The 21,734-nt window shown below is 46.0% G+C and overlaps 1 protein-coding gene across 2 annotated transcripts in view; it reads right to left on the bottom strand.

Annotated features, from left to right (window-relative positions):
- crybg1a (crystallin beta-gamma domain containing 1a) overlaps window positions 1–21,734 on the bottom strand; it is a 298,573-nt gene that overhangs the window by 56,029 nt on the left and 220,810 nt on the right. The window contains exons 9-13 of one of the 2 annotated variants that reach the window (XM_085997736.1): window positions 17,134–17,169; window positions 14,846–14,994; window positions 12,180–12,306; window positions 10,459–10,604; window positions 1,972–2,665 (exon numbers count right to left, since the gene is read on the bottom strand). In XM_085997736.1, coding sequence (XP_085853862.1) covers window positions 2,227–2,665; window positions 10,459–10,604; window positions 12,180–12,306; window positions 14,846–14,994; window positions 17,134–17,169 — 897 coding nt within the window. In that variant the 3' untranslated portion in view covers window positions 1,972–2,226. Of the gene's footprint in view, window positions 1–1,971; window positions 2,666–10,458; window positions 10,605–12,179; window positions 12,307–14,845; window positions 14,995–17,133; window positions 17,170–21,734 lie in introns of those variants that run through there. The other variant, XM_085997737.1, reaches the window with a different exon arrangement.

Here is a 21,734-nt window from a genome sequence, read left to right as displayed (position 1 = left end):
CCCATTACCACGAGGGTTATAGCTGGTAGTTCTACTCGTTGCAATTCCCTTAGATAGCAAAAACTGTCGTAATTCTTCGCTCATAAAGGAAGAACCCCTATCGCTATGTATATAGTTAGGCATGCCGAACAAGGAAAACAGTTGGCAGAGGCATTTAATTACAACAGCACTAGTCACATCCGGACAGGGGATAACAAAAGGGAACCGAGAGTACTCGTCTATAATATTAAGAAAATAGACATTACGGTCGCTCGATGGAAGGGGACCTTTAAAATCGAGACTCAAACGCTCAAATGGTCGAGTTGCTTTAATAAGATGAGCTGGCTCGGATGGCTTATAGAAGCGGGGTTTGCATTCAGCACAAACATGACAGGTTCTGGTCATTGTCCGGACCTCCTCAATAGAGTAGGGTAGATTGTGGGACTTAATGAAGTGGTTCATTCTGGTAAACCCAGGGTGGCAGAGTGCGTCGTGGAGACTTTGAAGCTTATCTGTACCTAGACTAGCACATACTCCTCGTGACAAAGCATCCGATGACTCATTAAATACTCCAGGCCTGTACTGAATATCAGTCATATGTTGACAGTTCTATTCGCCATCTTAAAATCTTATCATTTTTGATCTTGCCTCTCTGCTTAGTGTTGAACATAAAGGCCACAGATCGCTGGTCAGTAATGAGCGTAAAACGTTGGCCAGCGAGATAATGTCTCCAATACCTGACTGCTTCAATAATTGCCTGTGCCTCCTTTTCCACTGAAGAATGTCGAACTTCTGGTCCTTGCAATGTACGAGAGAAGAAAGCTACTGGTCTACCAGCTTGGTTAAGAGTTGCTGCCAACGCAAAATCAGATGCATCACTTTCCACTTGAAATGGGATCTTCTCATCCACGGCACATACCACTGCCTTCTCAATGTCCCGTTTGATATTAAGGAAAGCCTCCTGAGCTTCCGCCGATAGCGGAAAAGACGTCGACTTAATAAGAGGTCGGACTTTATCTGAGTAGCTAGCCACCCACTGGGCATAGTACGAGAAGAATCCCAGACACATTCTTAAAGCTTTTACAGTGTGAGGTAAAGGCAATTCCTTAAGTGGGCGTAATCTTTCAGGGTCTGGCCCGATTACCCCATTCTCCACAATGCAACCAAGAATACACAAACGTGTAGTATTGAAGGTACACTTGTTTTCGTTGTAGGTCAGGTTTAACCTCTTTGCAGTCTCTAGGAACTTCGCGAGATTTTGATCATGCTCCCGTTGGTCACACCCACAGATGGTAACATTGTCCAGGTACGGGAATGTTGCTTCCAACGCGTATTCATCCACCATACGATCCATCTCCCGTTGGAAGACGGATACCCCATTCGTCACTCCAAAGGGCACCCGAAGGAATTGGTACAGGCGCCCATTAGCTTCGAAGGCCGCATAAGGTCGGTCTTCTATTTTGATGGGGAGTTGATGGTAGGCAGACTTTAAATCAATGGTGGAGAACACGCGGTACTGAGCTATCTGGTTCGCCATCTCAGAAATACGAGGCAAAGGATAGACGTCTAATTGGGTATACAAGTTTATAGTCTGGCTATAATCAACCACAAGTCTTTTCTTCACATTAGTTTTAACCACCACCACTTGGGCACGCCACGGGCTACCACTGTGTTCGATGATTCCCTCCCGTTGAAGCCTTTGCACTTCCTCTTTTATAAATGTTTTATCTTCTGAACTATACCGTCGACTCTTAGTCGCTATAGGTCTACAATTAGGAGCAAGGTTCGCAAACAAAGGCGGCAGACTTACGTTTAAAGTAGAAAGGCCGCAGACTGTGAGCGGAGGCTGAGATCCACCATACTTAAGGGTAACGCTCTCATGCTGACACTGGAAGTCCAAGCCTAATATTAAGTTCACACACAACTGAGGTAATATGAGGAGTTTGAAGTCCTTATACTTGATGCACTATCAACAACACCAAAGACTACGAGTTGAACTTATACGAAGTAGGCTTTTATTGACTAAGAACTGGAGCATGCCTCTGCTAGTGGATCCATCCTAAGAGCTCCCGGGGGAAGGGTGGTGAGTCACCTTTATACCCAGGCTTAGGGGTGGAGCCAGGGGCGGAGACATGCCCGGACCTGTACAGAGTTAACAGTGGTTTACCACACAGATATGTACAGAGTTAGCAGTAGTTTACCACATTCACCCCTCGTTTAAAAGAGAGTCCGGCGGGGTGAAGTGTTTCAAAAGTTCGTATACGAAAGTCTCTCCGGGGGTCTTGTCTGCCGTAATGATCTTCGTGGTGCCGGTTCTTTGCCCGCGGCCGCTTCTCGCGTGGGACGGAGCACTGGCGTGTCGTCCTCTCGGGGTAGGGATGGCACCGGCATGTCGTCAGTTTGTGGTAGACACGCCGGTGGTGCGTCGTGGGTAGTGGTGGCGGGTGGAGGTAGTGGATGGTGATCGATGGTGTTTCGGGTGGTACCTGAGGGTGCGAGGTCTCGAATTGAGACTGTGTCCTCCCGCCCGTCAGGATACGCCACGTAGGCGTACTGTGGGTTGGCGTGGAGGTGGTGAACCTTTTCGACCAGGGGGTCCGTCTTATGGCCCCTCGCGTGTTTCCTGAGCAGGACGGGTCCCGGAGACGTCAGCCATGGCGGTAGTGATGTCCCCGAGGTGGATTTCCTGGGGAAGACGAACATCTTCTCGTGAGGGGTGGCGTTTGTGGCAGTACAGAGCAGTGATCGTATGGAGTGGAGCGCATCGGGGAGGACATCTTGCCAGCGGGAGATTGGAGGCCCTTGGATTTTAGGGCGAGCATGGCGGTCTTCCACACCGTTGCGTTCTCCCTCTCTACCTGTCCGTTACCCCGGGGGTTGTAGCTGGTAGTCCTGCTCGTGGCTATGCCCTTCTCGAGCAGGTACTGGCGCAGCTCGTCGCTCATGAACGACGAGCCCCTGTCGCTGTGGATGTAATTGGGGAAGCCAAATATGGCGAACAGGTCATTGAGGCACCTGATGACTGTGGCGCTGGTCAAAAAGGGGGGTAGGGAAAAAGCAGGTAATTACAGACCTGTAAGCCTTACATCAGTTGTGGGCAAAATGCTGGAGTCCATCATTAAGGATGAAATAGCGGAGCACTTAGCAAATGGGGACAGGATAGGACAGAGTCAACATGGATTTACAAAGGGTAAATCGTGCTTGACTAATCTATTGGAATTTTTTGAGGGAGTAACTGGTAGAATAGATGGGGGAGAGCCAGTAGATGTGGTGTACCTGGACTTCCAAAAGGCCTTCGATAAGGTCCCACATAAAAGATTAGCATGGAAAATTGAGGCTCATGGGATAAAGGGGAAAGTTTTGGCGTGGATAGGGAACTGGCTGTCAGATAGAAAACAGAGAGTTGGAATAAACGGCTCATTTTCTGAATGGCAGGCAGTAACAAGTGGGGTACCACAGGGATCTGTCCTGGGCCCCCAGCTGTTCACAATTTACATTAATGACCTGGATCAGGGAGTCGGATGCAGCATTTCCAAATTTGCAGACGACACTAAACTAGGAGGGGGGGTGGGCTCAGAGGAAGAGACCAGGAAGCTCCAGAGCGATTTGGACAGACTGGGCGATTGGGCGGATAAATGGCAGATGCACTATAATGTGGACAAGTGCGAAGTTATCCACCTTGGGTGCAGGAACGGGAGGGCAAATTATTATTTAAATGGCAATAGATTGGGAGAGGGGGAAGTACAGAGAGACCTGGGTGTTCTTGTACACCAGTCACTGAAGGCGAGCATGCAGGTGCAACAGGCGGTCAAGAAGGCAAACGGTATGCTGGCCTTCATAGCAAAAGGGTTAGAATACAGGAACAGGGATACCTTGCTGCAGCTGTACAGGGCACTGGTGAGACCACACCTCGAGTACTGTGTACAGTTTTGGTCGCCTCATCTGAGGAAGGATGTTCTTGCCATGGAGGGGGTGCAGCGGCGATTCACCAGGCTGATACCAGGAATGGCGGGAATGACCTATGAGGAGAGACTATGTAGTTTAGGGATGTACACACTGGAGTTTAGAAGATTGAGAGGGGACCTCATAGAAGTGTATAAAATTCTGACAGGTCTAGACAGACTGGATGCAGAAGGAATGTTTCCCTTGGCGGGTGAGAACAGAACTAGAGGACATAATTTAAGGATAAGGGCTAAACCATTTAGGACAGAGATGAGGGGGAATTTCTTCACTCAGAGAGTGGTGAACCTGTGGAACTCATTGCCACAGAGGGCAGTGTACGCCAGCTCATTAAATATATTTAAGAGGGAATTAGATATATTTCTACGGGCAAAAGGGGTTAAGGGTTACGGAGAGAAGGCGGGGACGGGATACTGAATTAAAGGATCAGCCATGATCTCATCGAATGGCGGAGCAGGCACGAAGGGCCGAATGGCCTACTCCTGCTCCTATCTTCTATGTATCTATGTATCTATGTATCTATGTCCGGGCAGGGGATGGCGAAGGGGAAACGGGAGTACTCATCAATAATATTGAGGAAGTACGTGTTGCGGTCAGAGGAGGGAAGGGGCCCCTTGAAATCGACGCTGAGACGTTCGAAGGGGCGGGTGGCTTTAATCAGGTGTGCCCTGTCTGGCCTATAAAAATGCGGTTTGCATTCGGCGCAGACCTGGCAGTTCCTGGTCATGGTCCTGACCTCCTCGATGGAGTAAGGCAGGTTGCGAGCTTTAATAAAATGGAAGAACCTGGTGACCCCCGGGTGGCAGAGATCATTGTGGAGGGTCCGTAGCCTATCGACTTGTGCGTTGGCACATGTCCCATGGGATAGGGCGTCTGGGGGCTCATTAAGTTTCCCGGGCCGGTATAAGATACCGTAGTTGTAGGTGGATAACTCGATCCTCCACCGCAATATCTTATCATTTTTGATTTCCCCCTTTGTCTGTTGTTAAACATAAATGCTACTGACCGTTGGTCAGTGAGCAGGGTGAAACGTTTACCGGCCAGGTAATGCCTCCAGTGCCGTACAGCCTCCACTATCGCCTGGGCCTCCTTCTCGACTGAGGAGTGTCGAATTTCGGGGCCCTGGAGGGTCCGTGAAAAGGCGGCCACGGGTCTCCCCGCCTGGTTAAGGGTTGCGGCTAGGGCGAAGTCGGATGCATCGCTCTCCACTTGGAAAGGGATGGACTCATCCACTGCGTGCATTGTGGCCTTCGCAATGTCCTCTTTTATGAGGGTGAAGGCCGCACGGGCCTCTGCCGTCAGGGGGAAGGAGGTTGACTTGATGAGGGGCCGGGCTTCGTCCGCATAGTTGGGCACCCACTGGGCGTAGTAAGAGAAGAACCCTAGGCATCCCTTCAGGGCTTTTAGGCAGTGGGGGAGGGGTAATTCCAGGCGGGGGCGCATTCGGTCGGGGTCGGGGCCGATGACTCCGTTTTCCACCACGCAGCCAAGAATAGCGAGGCGCGTGGTGCGGAATATACATTTTTCTCTGTTGTATGTCAGATTCAGCCGTTGGGCCGTACGGAGGAATTTTTCTAGGTTGGCGTCGTGGTCATGCCGGTCATGGCCGCAGATGGTGACGTTGTCTAGATAGGGGAAGGTGGCCTGCAGCGCGTTCTGGTCAACCATCCGGTCCATCTCCCTTTGGAAGACCGAGACCCCATTGGTGACGCCGAAGGGGACTCGGAGGAAGTGGTAGAGGCGACCGTCAGCCTCGAAGGCCGTGTACTGGCGGTCCTCAGGCCTGATGGGGAGCTGGTGGTATGCCGACTTCAGATCAATCGTCGAGAATACCCGGTATTGTGCTATCTGGTTGACCATGTCAGATATGCGGGGAAGTGGGTATGCGTCTAATTGCGTGTATCGATTGATCGTCTGGCTGTAATCAATAACGAGGTGCTGTTTTTCGCCGGTCTTCACTACCACCACTTGGGCTCGCCATGGGCTGGTGCTGCCCTCGATAATCCCTTCCCTCAGGAGTCTTTCTACTTCTGATTTAATAAAGCTCCTATCCCTGGCACTGTACCGCCTGCTTTTAGTAGCAATTGACTTGCAGTCTTTGGCGAGGTTAGCGAACAACAGGGGGGGGTTTGACCTTCAGGTTCAACAGGCTGCATACTTTGCGCGGCGCCGTGTTTAAATTCTGCTGGCTGCAGACTGTAAGTGGGGGCAGGGGCCCGCCATATGCCATCGTGACGCTCTCCAGATGGCACTGGAAGTCTAATCCTAGCAGTACGGGAGCGCAGAGCTGTGGCAGGATGAGGAATTTAAAATCTCTGTACTCCACGCCGTTCACTGTCAGAGTCGCTACACAGTAGCCGCCGATGTCCGCCGTAAGGGACTTTGAGGCCATAAAGACCTGGTGGCGTGTGGGCATAACCGATAGGGAGTAGCGTCGCACCGTGTCGGGGTGGATGAAGCTCTCCGTGCTTCCGCAGTCGAAAAGGCAATTTGTGGCATGGCCATTTACCTTTACGTTCATCATGGACCTGGCTAGTTGATGGGGCCTAGATTGGTCCAGGGTGATGGAGGCCATCGTCGAGGTCGGTGGGTCGCTGTAGTATTCGCCCGCGCCGGGGGCCTGGTCCCGAAATGGTGTCCAAGATGGCGGCTCCCCCGCGGCTGGTGGTGCCCAAAATGGCGGCCCGCACGGCTCACACGTGGTTGGTGGGGTCCAAAATGGCGGCCTGCACGGTTCACACGCGGCGCTGCTGGAATTGGGGGTCGATTTCGCCCTGCACACTCTCGCGTAGTGGCCTTTCTTGCCGCATTTGGAGCAGGTCGCGTCCTTTGCTGGGCATTGCTGTCTGGGGTGCTTGGCCTGGCCGCAGAAGTAGCATTTCTGGCCTCTGGTCATTGCAGCTGTAGTTGGGCTGCTGGCGGCTTGTGGCCTTACCGGGTCCCAAGATGGCTGCTCCCGTGACATCCACGTGGCCATCCGGTCAGGGGGGTAGGCGTCCATGTTCTGGAGGGCCACGACTAACGAGTTAGCGAGGGCCACCGTCTTCTGCAGGTCGAGCCCCCTCTGTTCCAGCAGCCTCTGCCGTGTATAGTTGGACCTGATGCCGGCTACGTAGGCGTCTCGGATCAGGTCTTCCGTGCATTCCTTGGCCGTCACCGCTTTGCAATTACAGGCCCGGCCGAGGACTCTCAGTGCCAGTAAATATTCGGCGCCCGATTCCCCGGGGCGCTGTTTTCGGGTAGCCAGGTGTCTGGCATAGACCTTGTTAACAGGCCTCACGTATTGTTCCTTTAGCGTTGCGATGGCGGCCGCGTAAGTTGGGCGTCTCGGATGATCGAGTAGACTCGGTGGCTCACCCGTGAGTTCAAGACACGCCGTTTCGCATCATCTGTAGTGACGGTAGTGCTGGAGGCCTCCAGGAAGGCTTCCAAACAGCTCAGCCAGTGTTCAAAGTTATTGGCTGCATCTGCTGCTTGAGGATCCAGGTCTAAACGTTCCGGCTTCAAGATTTGCTCCATGTCGAAAATTTAGTCAATAAAATTGATGCACTATCAACAACACCAAAGACTATGAGTTGAACTTATACGAAGTAGGCTTTTATTGACTAAGAACTGGAGCATGCCTCTGCTAGTGGATCCATCCTAAGAGCTCCCGGGGGAAGGGTGGTGAGTCACCTTTATACCCGGGCTTAGGGGTGGAGCCAGGGGCGGAGACATGCCCGGACCTGTACAGAGTTAACAGTGGTTTACCACAATACTCCGTATCCTTAACGGTCAATGTGACTTTACAATATCCAGTTACCTCCGAAGTAAGGGATTTGGACGCCATCACAATTTCACTTCGAGTAGGATACACCTTCAATGAACAGGAGTTAACAAGGTTGGGGTGTATAAAACTTTCAGTACTGCCACAGTCTATCAAACACCCAGTAGGACGACCATTAATCTTAATGTCCATCATAGATTTTGACAAGGAACACGGTATGGTCTGGTCAACCGTAGCCGAGGCTAGAGTAAAATGATAGGCGGCAGCAGAGAAGACATCGGGTACAGGATTACCCTTACACACTTTACTAAAATGTCCCCGTTTCTTACATTTAAAACAGGTAGCCTCTCTGGCTGGGCAACTTTGCCTGGGGTGTTTAGATTGGCCACAAAAATAACACTTAGACCCATGGGGCACAGCCGCAACAATAGGATTAAGTGGGGGCTCCATTGGTGTTATGGATGCCTCCATACTCGGAACACACGAGGCTGAGAGAGATGCATGGGCTGATGCATACACTTCTGAATTCTTCTGGGCTACATCTAACGATCGGGCAGTAGCGACGACCGTTTTTAAAACTAACGAGTCGTTCTCGAGGAGTCTCTGTCTAAGATAATTAGATCGGAGGCCAGATATGAAAGAATCGCGGATGGCTTCTTCCTGATACACTATGGCAGAGACAGCCTTGTAGTTGCATCCCTTAGCCAAAGCCTTAAGGTCCTGCAGGAAATCGTCCAGAGATTCCTCGGGTAATTGCCTGCGAGTAGACAGGAGATGCCTGGCGTATACTTCGTTAACCGACTTAAGGTACTGGGCTTTAAGAGCTGCGAGGGCCTCTTCATATGTAGTAATATCTTCAATTATAGAGTAAGTTTGATGACTTACCAAGTTGGTTAGAAGACCCAACTTGTTAACCGTCGGATCGGTCGATGATGCGATGAAGTGTTCAAAACATTGGAGCCAATGCGTAAATTTCTTCGACGCATCTGCCGAATGGGGATCGATATCCAGACGCTCTGGTTTCAAAAATTGATCCATCTTCCAAAAGTTGTTACTTAATAAAATTGATGTGCCAAATAACTGCCCGAATCCGTGAAGTTAAAGCTTAAGACAGAAGCCTTTCATTAAGTAAGAATCATGGCAGAGTTAACAGAGTTCATCATCGACCGAGCCCTTGGTAGAATCTACCAGAAGAGGGGTGGGGCCAGGGAGGAGCATTAGTGGTTCCCCCCGGTGGAACATTCCAGACATTACAAGTACAAGTACAAATATCAGAACACAGTTATTTCATCACACCGTGCCAATATGAATATTGATTGTGTCCATTGCTTATTTGTTATTTACTAATCTGAAATGCAATTCGCTACATGATTATACACTTTGCCACAATCCTAGCCCAAACATTCAGCACTGGATCTAATTTCCACACATTTGCAGGTATCAGGTTGTAGCGCTGATACCAGCAATTGCCCTTTCCAGGCCACATAAATTCACAAAAATGCATCCAAGTAGTAAAAAAAAACACAAGCCAGATACTAGAAGAGCCGTTTTTTCTTTTAAAAAGTAGTTTTTTTTTAAAAATTGTCTTTAGAAAAACCTTGGATACCATTTCTAATTCGGAAACAATGGAATGATAATAGATATTTATGAATTTTAATGTTCAGTTGGTCATAAGAATTTATCCCAAACCAAACATTATAGAACGCAACAAGGCAGTAAGGGTACAATTCTAAGAAAATGTGAGACTATAAGGTGAGAACTCAAAGAAAAGGTTTCTCAAGCCTACTCTATCCTGAGTCCAGGTATAATTACTTGAAAGTGGACTGTCCACTTTTCCCCTGCAAATCACCCCTTATTTTAAGGAACACCAAGTTCCTTCTCCTACCCTGAAAAGAATCCCTCTATAATTTAATTAGGAACCCCTTCCCCCCCCCCATATCCCTTATAGCCACATTATGATATTCTACCACAGTTATCTGCACCTATGCAAAGCCCCTCAACTGACAGCCAGAAGGTCGACAGCAGCAACCGGGGCAGCTCCAATTTGTGGAAAGATGCCTGGTCGAAGCTCAGCATCTCCCCCACAGCACCTTGGCAAAGATCAAGAACTCTGTAGTTTGGGATCTGACCCATGCCCTACCACTACAGGGCACTGCATACAAGTGCTCTGATGTGTATCCTTCTCCAGTCAACTTTTCTTCTCACCCATTAGTGTTCTGTGGCCGGTAAAACTCATCCAGGAATTCAAACTCAGCCACTTCAAGTCAAAAAGTGAAGTATCACTACTTTGGTAGATTTTTGCTAATAGACAATAAGTAACAATGATCTAATTCTCTGCATTTAAACTGAACTCAGGAACAATGGGCCTAATTGCTTCCTTCTGTGCTGAAGTTTCCATGATTCTGTGGATTGTTAGTGGACAGAAGAGCTATTTCAGTAAAGAAAAGACAGACTTGCACTTACGTAACGCCTTTCACAACCTCAGGTCGCCCCCCCAAGCACTTTACACCCAATGAAGTATTTTTGAAATGTAGTCACTTTTGTAATGTAGATAGGGCTTCCCTGCGAGTGTGGCTCCCCGCTGGGAGTACAGGATTATAGATAGATAGGCCAACCATTCTAACATGCTTAAAACCTCACTGTAGTGAAGTTACTGAACTAAAACGCCAGAGATCTTTAAGCAGCTTAGTTTTTTACTGCAAAAAAAGTTGAACTTTCAACTATTATTTTGAATTTATTTAAACTGGACTTACGTTCCACTGAGCACATTTATAGACTTCGTCCTCAATCCATAATCAGTGTCTTCCAAGTCTGGGAGAGGCCCTACTACTTGAACATTTCCACTTTTCTCACTAAAGTTTGTTTCACAGTACATTATCATGGCTGGAATTGACAAGTTCTGTGTATTTAAAAAAAGTACACAAGTTATAGCACATTGTTTGACAAATGTATAGTTTCCTTCTGAAAGAAAATCATTCCAAATTACATAAAAGATAAAACTCAAGTAAGGAACCAAAAAAGAATAACTTAATTTTTCCAGTCTTTGCAAAGAGACCCAAAAAATTCAAATACCACTTTACCAATATAGATTTTTTTTTTTTTTAATGTTATATAAAGATGTGTGTGTATGAGCAGCATTCCTTGGCGGATTGTGGAGTGAAAAGATAATAGTACATTCCAAATCCACATTGATTAGTGGATCTGACAGGAATTGTTCACTCCATGGGTCACCCTCTCCCAACGTCAGATATACAACTGAGTCATCAGTCCTCCAACGACCATGTCCGAGCGGCACTACAAGAGTCGTTACCACTCAAGCTGGGCTTCTTAGCTCAGTGTGTAAATGCACTGTGTAGTACGGTACTGTCACAGGTTAGCTCAGTTTCAGATTTGATCCTTGGGTAATGCTGAGGTTGCTGACCAGGATGGCAGTGGCAATGATATGCAATTGACCTTGGCATATACACAAAATCGCTAAAAGTAGTGACACAGGTTAACAAGGCCAGTAAAAAAAAAAACAAGCACTGGGGTTTATTTCTATAGAATTGAAAAGTTGTGAAGTTATGTTAAACTTGTATTGAACCTTGGTTAGACCACACTTGGAGTACTGCGTACAGTTCTGGTCGGTATATTATAGAAAGGATAGAGGCGCACTGGAGAGGGTGCAGAGAAGATTTACAAGGATGACACTGAAATGAGAGGGTATACCTATCAGAAAAGGATGAACAGGCTGCATCTCTTTTCCCTTGAAAAAAGGCTGAGGAGTGACCTAATCGAGGTCTTTAAAATTATGAAAGGTTTTGAAAGAGTGGATACAGAGAGAGAGTTTCCACTTGTGGGGAAGAGCATAACTAGAGGCCATCAATATAAGGTAGTCACCAACAAATCAAATAGGGAATTCAGAATAAACTTCTTTACCCAGAGAGTGGTGAGAATGTGGAACTTGCTACCAAAGGGAGTGGTTGAGGCAAATAGTATAGATGCATTTAAGGGAAGGCTAGACAAGCATATGAGAGAGAATAGAATAGAGGGTTATGCTGATAGAGTTAGAGGAGCCTCGAGTGGAGCATGGACTGGTTGGGCCAAATGGCCTGTTTCTGTGCCGTATATCCTACGTAATCCTATGTAATATCTAGGTTTGGGAGTGGGGGGGGGAGGGGGGGAAGAAAGCAAATCAAGGTTCTATTCCAGCTCACTACCCAGGGACTTCTGCACTTGTGACAACTGGATTGGGCTCGAGTCCGACACCGAAATGCAGTCAAATACACCAACAACTCTTGCTGTCTAGGTACATACAAGGAATGGGAAAGGTACCAGAATCCTGCTGGTACCCATGGAACCACATGCATATACAAGTCAACATCTGAAAACTGAAAGAGCAGGGGCTAAGAATGCAAATACATTTTACTTAGTGATAAAAAATTGTTGAATTGCAATTATATATTTGCACTAAGCAAAAAAAAAGTCAACTTACAACTTGGATAAACCGCAAAGATTTAAGATGTTCATTGTAGCCTCCCCAGTCATTCCATGCTTGGTACTCTCCTTCTTCGAGCACATACTGATGGCCTTGAAACCCTGGTTTCTCGTAACCAACCCAGCTAGGAGAAATTTTAAAAAAAAATTCTTAAGCTGAATCAATTATTAGTCAACTGTGTTCATTCAGCTAATGCAGAAAACTGAATATAAAGTGAAGCCACTCTACTTGCTAAAATGCTGGGCTTAAAAGTAAAAACTGACATTTTTGTAAAAAAAAACTACAAAATGACTCCGTATCAAAAATGAATGTATGCCAATTGGAGGAGGAACAATAAAGCACCAAGAAAGGAGGGTTGACTGTCAAAATGAGTATCAACAAATATGTGCGTATATTATTTACTCTAGGCGTGTTCAGATCTATGTATCTATACATTCAGATTGGATCACATAAAATAAACTTGCATCTTGCATGCAGATGTTGCATTCCAAAGTATCACATTTTGTTACAAATGCAAAATATATATATTAAAAGCCTTGCATTCAGCATGAACACTTTCTTCTTGTAGCATGATTTTGTCACACCTTGGTGTCACTATGCCTGGGTAACGTGTGGATATTACTATGTAAACTTACCATTATACTTACCTTTCAATTCTCCTAATGCTGGGTGGCACTGCTAATCCAAGTTGCGTCTCCCAGGTCACTGTCTAAGATATCGCTGCAAGTATATTTAATTTTAAGTTTATTTAAATGTACTTTATAAGTTTAAGTTTATTTAAAGTCTCATAGGGCTCCAGTTTATTTAAACTTATCTCGTTCACTTTATTGGTTTTACTTTATTTAAAACCTCACGCCGCTCCTCTTCCACCCACTTTCCCTCGAGGCCCCGTCTATCTTCTCCAACACTGGATATCTCACAGCATCTGGCTCTGGCAGGATCTTTCCTTTGTTCAGTGTGTCTGTGGCTTCCCTACCTGCCTGACCAACACTCTCGCTTTCCATGTGAAAAAAAACGACCTGTGGAAAGTGTGGCCTACAGTCCTTGGAGGTTCCCTTCCCCACCTGAAAAGAAAAAAGACAGAGAGAAGCAAAAGATGACAAAGAAAGAAGCAAATAAAAAGAAATAAGCAGAAGAGGAGAGACACAGAGAACCAGCAACACAAAGATGACAGACACAGGGAGAAACCACTTGCACCAATTTACAGGGATCGATCATCTTTTTAAAAAAAAAAGCAACTCATTGACCTGGAGCCTGACATATACAAGCAGCTAGCAACTTCCCCTCCCGAATGACCTCAGTTTACAGGCCCTACAATTTTCTGGATTTACCAGTTAAACAAGCTTGAAGAAAAAAATTGAAAAAACCATGAACGTAAACAAGTAAAGTGCACCATATAACAATTACAATTTTCTTCCCCTCCCCCTGTTTTCAGCTGTAGAAGTACCATGCGAGAATGATTCATAATTTAAGCGACAGCATTGTTCAGTCTGAATTTCGGGTTTGTGGAGTGCTGCATCAGAGCACAATGACAAGTTAATTCCCAGGAGGCAAACAGGGCATAATTAAAAAGAACCCAAAAAATAACAGGCATGGCCAATAATTATGGATGAGGAAGGCCATTTGGCCCATCTTAATTCAGCCATCCAGTGAGATCGTAACATTCCCCCCTCCCATAGTAGCATCTAATTGTTACTTAAATTTCTCCAGAATTTTGCCTACTACTCTATCTGAAAGTTCATTCCACATGTGAAGAATTTCCCGATACCACTCTGGTGACGTGAATTATGGGGATCAACAGGAGCGGCTCCATTGTAAACAGCAGGGCTGTGATTTAAAACTACCGAGGCGCCCATTAGAGCTGCCATGCTCGAGATACCGTGTGGGATATTTAATGCTCTTTTACCTTCATATAATCCCTCTGACTGCATATAATCCCTCTGACTGCAGACAACCTTTTCTCGCAACACCGACGACAGCATCGAATGTAAGTTACCCGACCTTTGTAGAGTCGGCAACAGCTCATCCTTCAGAAACTTGGCATGTGCACAATAGTCTCAACATCCTTAATTTGCTCTTCAGCTGCTAAATAATTCCATTAAAGCCTCACGCCAGCATTCTCAGTCTTTGGTGCAATGTCAGCATCACTCTTAATTGTCATAGGAGCTCTCTCATTTTATTAAGCCAGTTGTCTTTTTAAAAAAACAAGACAGTGTCAGTGGATGTAAATTAATCTTGCGTTCCAGGTGATGTCCATAAACCACTGGAGCTTCATGTTCTTCTCAACTCCATGATCAGCCTGATTACTCACGCCAAACCATCTATAGAAACATAGAAGATAGGAGCAGGAGTAGGCCATTCGGCCCTTCGAGCCTGCTCCGCCATTCAATGTGATCATGGCTGATCATTGAAATTCTCTTCTAGTTGGCCAATAAGGCTAGACTAACAAAGAGGAGGCTCTTGGGAAATTTAGCACTCTTACTTATGTATTCATGAACGAAGCGATGCACCTGTTGCAAAGTTTGTACCAAATTATGGATAATGAACAGCTGCAGAATTTCCATAATTATGGTTTAACTGCTAGTTATCCCAAACAACAGCAATCTGCAATCCATGACAAAAAAATTTAAATTAATATCTGTCAGTAGGTAAATACAACTTACAATCCTCCTAAAACTTTCATCGAGCCAATATTTGCAAATGGATAAGTATGAGAAAAAGCCGATTCTTCATCTCCCCCAGTGAAGCTGAATATGTCTGTTTTAAGTTCCAGCTGTTCGCCTTCAAAGAAAGGCTTTTCATACACAATAATCTGTAATGTAAGTTAACAATAGCAAGTGTTTGAATGGGTGATTAAAGAAAAACATTCATCCTTACATCTCAATAGGCATTTCCTGAGCATTGAAACATAATATCAGCAAACACCAATAATGTTACCATCACATCACACATCAATTCCCAGAACATTAGCTGCAGCCAAAAACAGAACAGGAGCCACTCTGTTAAATTTACTGTGGATAATTTCACATCATCTAACTTTGAGCTTCAGATCACTATTAGCTCCATCTTCACTCACACCGTTTATTGGCCCAGAACTTGGTGTCGGGGGCTTGCCGCGCGTGCAAGCCCCCGATGTGTACTCACCCTGCGCGCCGACATCTGAAACCTGGCCCGCAGTGGATTTCCTTTCAGTGGCCAGGTTCTGATGTCGGCGCGCTGTGCTTACCTGACCCAGCGGCGTAGTTAGTGCGATGTGCCGGCTGGGATCAGGTGAGCACTGTTCAGCCAATCAGGGGAGGGAAAACTTCATTCATAAGTTTGAGTGTAAGAACTGTCAAACTCATGAAAAGTACTGCACCCCAAAACACTACTTAAATTTTAAATAAAATTTAAAAAAAACATCCCAATCATTAAATTAAGTATAAGTTGAAAAAAATAATTTAAACAATAATTTTTTTTTTGAAAAAAATAAATTTTTAATAAAAAAGGGTCTAAAACTAAACTTACCTTATTGTAGATTCTTTAAAATAATAAACCTGCGGAAAAAAAAGTCTAAATTGCACTAAAACACCACTTACCTGTAAAAATAAATACTTACGTGTGCTTTTTACAAGCGTAAAGACCGGAGGCCTTTACACATGCGCAAATCCCCCAAAACAGAGGAAATCCAAGACGCACGCGCTGCCCCCTACAGCGCACGCGCCAGCCTCTTCACCTCTTGGGTTAGAGGAGAGGAAATGCCGGTTTTCAGCGCATGCGCTGTGCATGCTGAAAACCGGCATTTCCTCCGGCCAGACGCGTGAGTACCCCTTCCGTACTCACGCGTTTGGGGAGGAATTACTGCACCATTACTTCAACCTCAATTGCCATTTTGCAATCACTCCAAATATACATAATCTACAACACACACCAATAGATGCAGAGGAGGCATTTACAGGTTCCTAGCAATAGAGCACACAAAGAATGTGTGTGAGGAGAGGACAGATGAGGGGATTTTTTTTTTTTTAATGCAGCGAGTTGTCATGATCTAGGATACATTGCCGCAAAGGGTGGTGGAAGCAGATTCATTGGTAATTTGAGATAGGGAATTGGATAAATACTTGAAAGGGAATGATTTACAGGGCTATGGGGAAAGAGCAGGGGAATTGGGTAGCTCTTTCAAAGAGCCGGCACAGGCACATTGGGATGGCATTAAGGCTACATGTTCCTTTATTACAAGTGTGTTTCAGACACCAATCTTAAGAATTTGAGGTTTTGGTTATGAATCAGCAAACATCCCATCCAATTGCACAGGACCATCATCATGATTCATAAAGGTAGATGTACCCATGTCTAATGCTACGGTCATGTATAGTTTATTAGAAACAATACATTTTGTTTCTGTCAATCAAGAATTCTTTATTCATTCAGCTTAAAATAAAAATGACCAACATTCCAATCTCTCATTGGGTAAATGAACCTTATGACATGGTGATGAAGCATACAGACCACGAAAGTCCGAGGTTTGATCCGGGCGATGTACTCAGCTGGCAGCAGTTGTTGCAGTAGATTCAAGGGCTCTGACATGGGGCGAGTAGGCCAGGGTCTCCTCTACTGATCTCGATCGAGTGGATCGTGCACATCCGCATATGAGTGACATGATATGGGGGGGAAGGGGTGGTGGTAACAGAGATGGGCCTGGTTAATATGGTCAAATAGCCTGCCAACTGTCTCGATTGAGGTATGGAAAATAATAGCTGGTGGATATACTGGAGGGGCCCTGCTACTCATGGAACCACACCCAACGTGAATCATCTCCTTCACAAAATAAAGATGAGAAAGGAGACAATAATCTCACCTAGTTTAAATAATAAATTACACACAAGCAGAATACAAAAGGTAGCATTATTACAGAAGAAATGTTATTTGATTTATCTTATTTACTGAAATGTAATACCAGAAAAACACTTACTTTGTTGTCATTGAGCTTTTCCACTTTCAATGTACCCTGAGGAAAAAAGGTAATATTTTAGCATTTGTCGACTTCTTTGTAAAATAACAAGAGTACAACCTACTGCACAAAGGCATCTAAATGTATTATTTTCTGAGAAAACAGGCCTATGGGACTGCAATTGGTAATCAATCAGCAAAACTATAGTTCATCAGTTCTCAAAAAGGAAATTTTACTATCATCAATGGTTAGAGTGACCCAAAGAATGGTACCATTGCATCACAAGCTTCTAGACAGGGATACTGATCAAATATCCTTGACTAACTACAATAGTTTTGTTTGCAAGTGGGAAGTTGGGAGGAGGAAAAGTGTGGTGTATGCAACCTGTTCCACCTTAAGAGAACTTAAGCCTGTTCCACCTTAAGAGATGTACTACTTTCTCTGGCTGCTGTATACGTAATACCGGTGGTGACCACCGGTATATAAGCACTGTGTAGTAAGATGTATTGCAGATCGTCCTGACCTCCAACCAATAAAGACCTGTTGAACTTTAAGCTTGTAGCCTGTGTGTTATTAATTACAACTAGAACACACAGACTTTACAGTGGCGATGAGTCAGATTCTTACCCTGCGGCAGTTATATCCACGGCGGCTTCGTCCACTGAACGGACGTCGAAGAGAGGTTTCCACCCTCATCACCCTGCTGGAAGACACATCGCGCGGCAGACATCGAGAAACCAGAGTGCAGAAGACACCCTGAACTCGAAGCCTCCATCAGCGGCTGTCAGCTATCTTCTTTCTACCTCAGTAGTGGGTAAGCCGGTCAGCGACTCGACCAGAAAATCGGCCACGTTGGCTGTACAGACGGGGAGGGAAGACTGAGGAATAAGGGCGGTGAGATCGATCGCGACCGGAGATAAGGGCCGGGCCGCATTCGGGCCGAAAGGCGCAGCGCGGGGACATCGATCGCGGCTGGTGATAAGGGCCGGGCCGCATTCGGGCTAAAAAGGCGCAGCGTCTGGGGGCAACTGAAGGCGCGAGAGCCGCGGTGAAGCGGAGACAGCGTCGGGGGAAGGGTGAAGACCGCCAAGCGCGGGAAAACCGCCATTTTGTAGGCGGAGGACGAAGAAAAGAGCGCAGAAGCCGCCATCTTGGATAAAAATTAAAATAAATTAAATTGCAATGATGCCTAAACATGGGAACATTAATACCTTTGATAGCGACATTGAAGATTGGGCTATGTATGTAGAACGCATACAAAATTATTGTAAAGCAAATAAAATCCCAGAGGCAGAGAAAGCACTAACATTATTAAACTTAATGGGTGCGAAGACATACGGGCAATTGAAACACCTTGTATCACCAGATGAACCGGCGGATAAGACGTTCGAGGAGATTGTTACTGTCCTGAAAAATCACCTAAACCCCACGCCGCTGATGCTAGCGGAACTATTTAAATTTTACAGCAGAAGGCAGCTGAAGGATGAAAGCAATGCTGAATATTTAATGGAATTGCGTAAGCTAGCAAAGTACTGTCAATTCGGAACGAGATTGACAGAGGCGCTACGAGATAAATTTGTGTGTGGTTTATTAAAAGAAGATACACAAAAGCGATTGCTCGAGGAGAATGAGCTGACGCTTGAGAAAGCGGTCACTATGGCGGCAGCACACGAAGCCGCAGCGAGAGGCACGGCAGTAATGCAGCTACGGTCACCGGAACTCAGTACAAATAAATTGGGTTTGAGTACTGTAAAATGTTATCGTTGCGGAAAGACAACGCACGATCAGAACCAGTGTTGGTTTAAAAACCAAGAATGCAGAACGTGTGGCAGGCTTGGCCACATAGCTAAAGTATGCCGGTCAGGAAAGAAGACCAGCAACAAAAAGTCACCGCAAGGAAAATACATAAAGGTACACAAGGTGACAAAGAACAGTTCGACCGAACAGAAGTCAGATTCAGACGCTAGCAGTAATGAACTGGGTAGCTTAAGAGTACACAACGTTGGTAAGGATGCAGATCTCCAGACAATTTGGGTCACCCTTCAGATAGCAGGAGTCCAAGTAAAGATGGAATTGGACACTGGATCGGCATTGACGGTCATGAATAAGAAAGATTACAAAAGGTTATTCCAACATATTCCCCTACGGGATACAGAGATTATATTGAAAACCTACATGGGGCAAAGAGTGTACCCCGTCGGAAAGATAGAGGTAGAAGTGGTCCACAAGGGCGAAGAAAGCCAAGTAATGGACTTATATGTGCTACCTGAAGGAGGTCCAACACTACTGGGATGGGAGTGGATTAGGAAAATGAATATGGACTGGCACTCCTTGAAGGCACTAACGGTAGATTCCGGGGAAACAGATGTCAAACCTAAGCGATTGTCCAGAATATTGGATGATGCTAAAGAGGTGTTCCAGCAGGGACTGGGAACACAGAGGAATTACGGCAAACATCAAGATTGATGAACATGCACAACCAAAATTTTTTAAAGCCAGACCGGTACCCTATGCAATACGACCTACTGTAGAAGCGGAACTGGAAGCGCTAGAACATTCAGGTGTACTGTCTAAGGTAGATTGGAGTGAGTGGGCTACGCCCATTGTTCCCGTTATGAAACGTCCTTCGAGCAACAAGCCAGGAGAACCAGGGAAGGTTCGCATCTGTGGAGATTTCAAAATCACCGTTAATCCGGTGCTTCACACGGTGCAGTATCCGCTTCCGCAGATTGAGGATATTTTTGCTTCGTTGTCTGGAGGGAAACACTTCACCAAGATAGACCTGGCGCAGGCGTACTTGCAGATGGAGGTTGAAGAAGAGTCACGCATCGAGGTTTGTAACGGTACAATAGACTGGTTTTTGGAGTGGCATCAGCTCCAGCAATTTTGCAGAGGGCCATGGAGCAGGTATTACAGGGAATTCCAGGCACACAATGTTACCTGGATGATATTCTGATTACAGGTGATGGTGATGAAGAACACCTCACAAACTTGGAACTGGTGCTCAACAGACTGAAAGAGTATGGACTTAGAGTTAGAGTTAATCGGCAGAAATGCGAGTTCTTCCAGAAGCGGATCTCGTACTGTGGTCATGTCATTGACCGGGAGGAGCTTCATAAGTCTCCTGACAAGATAGAGGCAGCTGTAAAGGCTCCCGCTCCGGATAATGTCTCTCAATTGAGGTCGTTTCTAGGATTGATTAAGTATTACCATAAATTTCTACCAAATCTATCCACGGTACTGCACCCGCTAAACGCTCTTTTACAGAAGGGGGTACCATGGGAATGGAGCGAAAACTGTAAGAAGGCATTTCGCAAAAGCAAAGAATTGATCACCTCAGAGGAAGTGTTGGCTCACTTCAACCCGACACTGCCTATTCGGTTGGCTTGTGATGCTTGTCCATATGGTATTGGGGCAGTACTCTCACACAAGTTGCAAAATGGCACGGAAAGGCCAGTCGCGTTTGCATCCAGATCATTGACCTCCGCTGAGCGCAACTATGCGCAGATCGATAGGGAGGCTCTCAGCCTTGTATGGGGAGTGAAGAAGTTTAATCATTACCTGCAGGGCCAAAAATTCACAATTCTGACAGACCATCAGCCGTTGGTATCCATTTTTAACCCTAAGAAGGGTGTTTCAGTGATGACAGCACAGCGTCTCCAGAGATGGTCCCTTTTCCTAGGGGCACATCAATATCAAATAGAATTCAAAGGTACAAAGCAGCATGGCAATGCTGATGGGCTGTTGCGCCTGCCACTACCTGAAGAAGAAGAAACGACGAAAGTTGACCCTGTTGAGTTATTTCATTCGACCATCATCGAGTGTTTACCAGTCACCAATGCAAGTATTGAAAGGGAAACCAGGAACGACCCGACACTGTCCAGAGTCTACAAGGTGACAGTGAAAGGATGGCCAACACGTGGTGATCCTCTGTTACCGGCATTCTCGGCAAGGCGAGACCAGCTGTCCGTCTGCCATGGTACTTTGATGTACGGGACAAGAGTGATTATTCCTCCCAAGTTAAGGGAAAGAGTTCTAAAAGAACTGCATGAAGGTCATCTGGGGGGAGTTAAGATGAAAAGTCTTGCTAGGGCTTATGTATGGTGGCCGGGTATTGACCAACAGATAGAGGAGTTGACGAAAAGCTGCGCTGGGTGCCAAAAAGTGCAAAATGCACCTCCGATCGCACCACTACACCCATGGGAATGGCCTTCAGCTCCATGGCAATGCGTACATATTGACTTTGCGGGTCCATTCATGGACTGCATGTTCCTAATTGCGGTGGACGCACATTCCAAATGGCCAGAAGTGATCAAGATGAATACCACTACTTCAGAAAAGACAATTGTGGTGTTAAGAACAATATTCGCAAGGAACGGATTGCCAGAACAGATCTGTTCGGACAACGGACCACAGTTCGTGTCGGAAGAATTCCAAAAATTCTTAAAGAAGAATGGGGTGAAACAATATACCTCTGCCCCATATCACCCGGCGACAAACGGGTTGGCCGAGAGATTTGTCCAAACATTCAAAAAGGCAATAAAGGCCATGAACGATGATCAGATTCCGCTACAGCACAAGGTGGACAATTTCCTAATGGCGTATCGAAACGCCGCTCATGC

This window comes from Somniosus microcephalus, chromosome 9, assembly GCF_052327205.1.
Source record: "Somniosus microcephalus isolate GS21.2 chromosome 9, FLI_Smic_1.0, whole genome shotgun sequence".
Taxonomy (NCBI): domain Eukaryota; kingdom Metazoa; phylum Chordata; class Chondrichthyes; order Squaliformes; family Somniosidae; genus Somniosus; species Somniosus microcephalus.
Note: the sequence above shows the minus strand (reverse complement) of the source record. Positions and strands in the feature narration are given on the sequence as shown.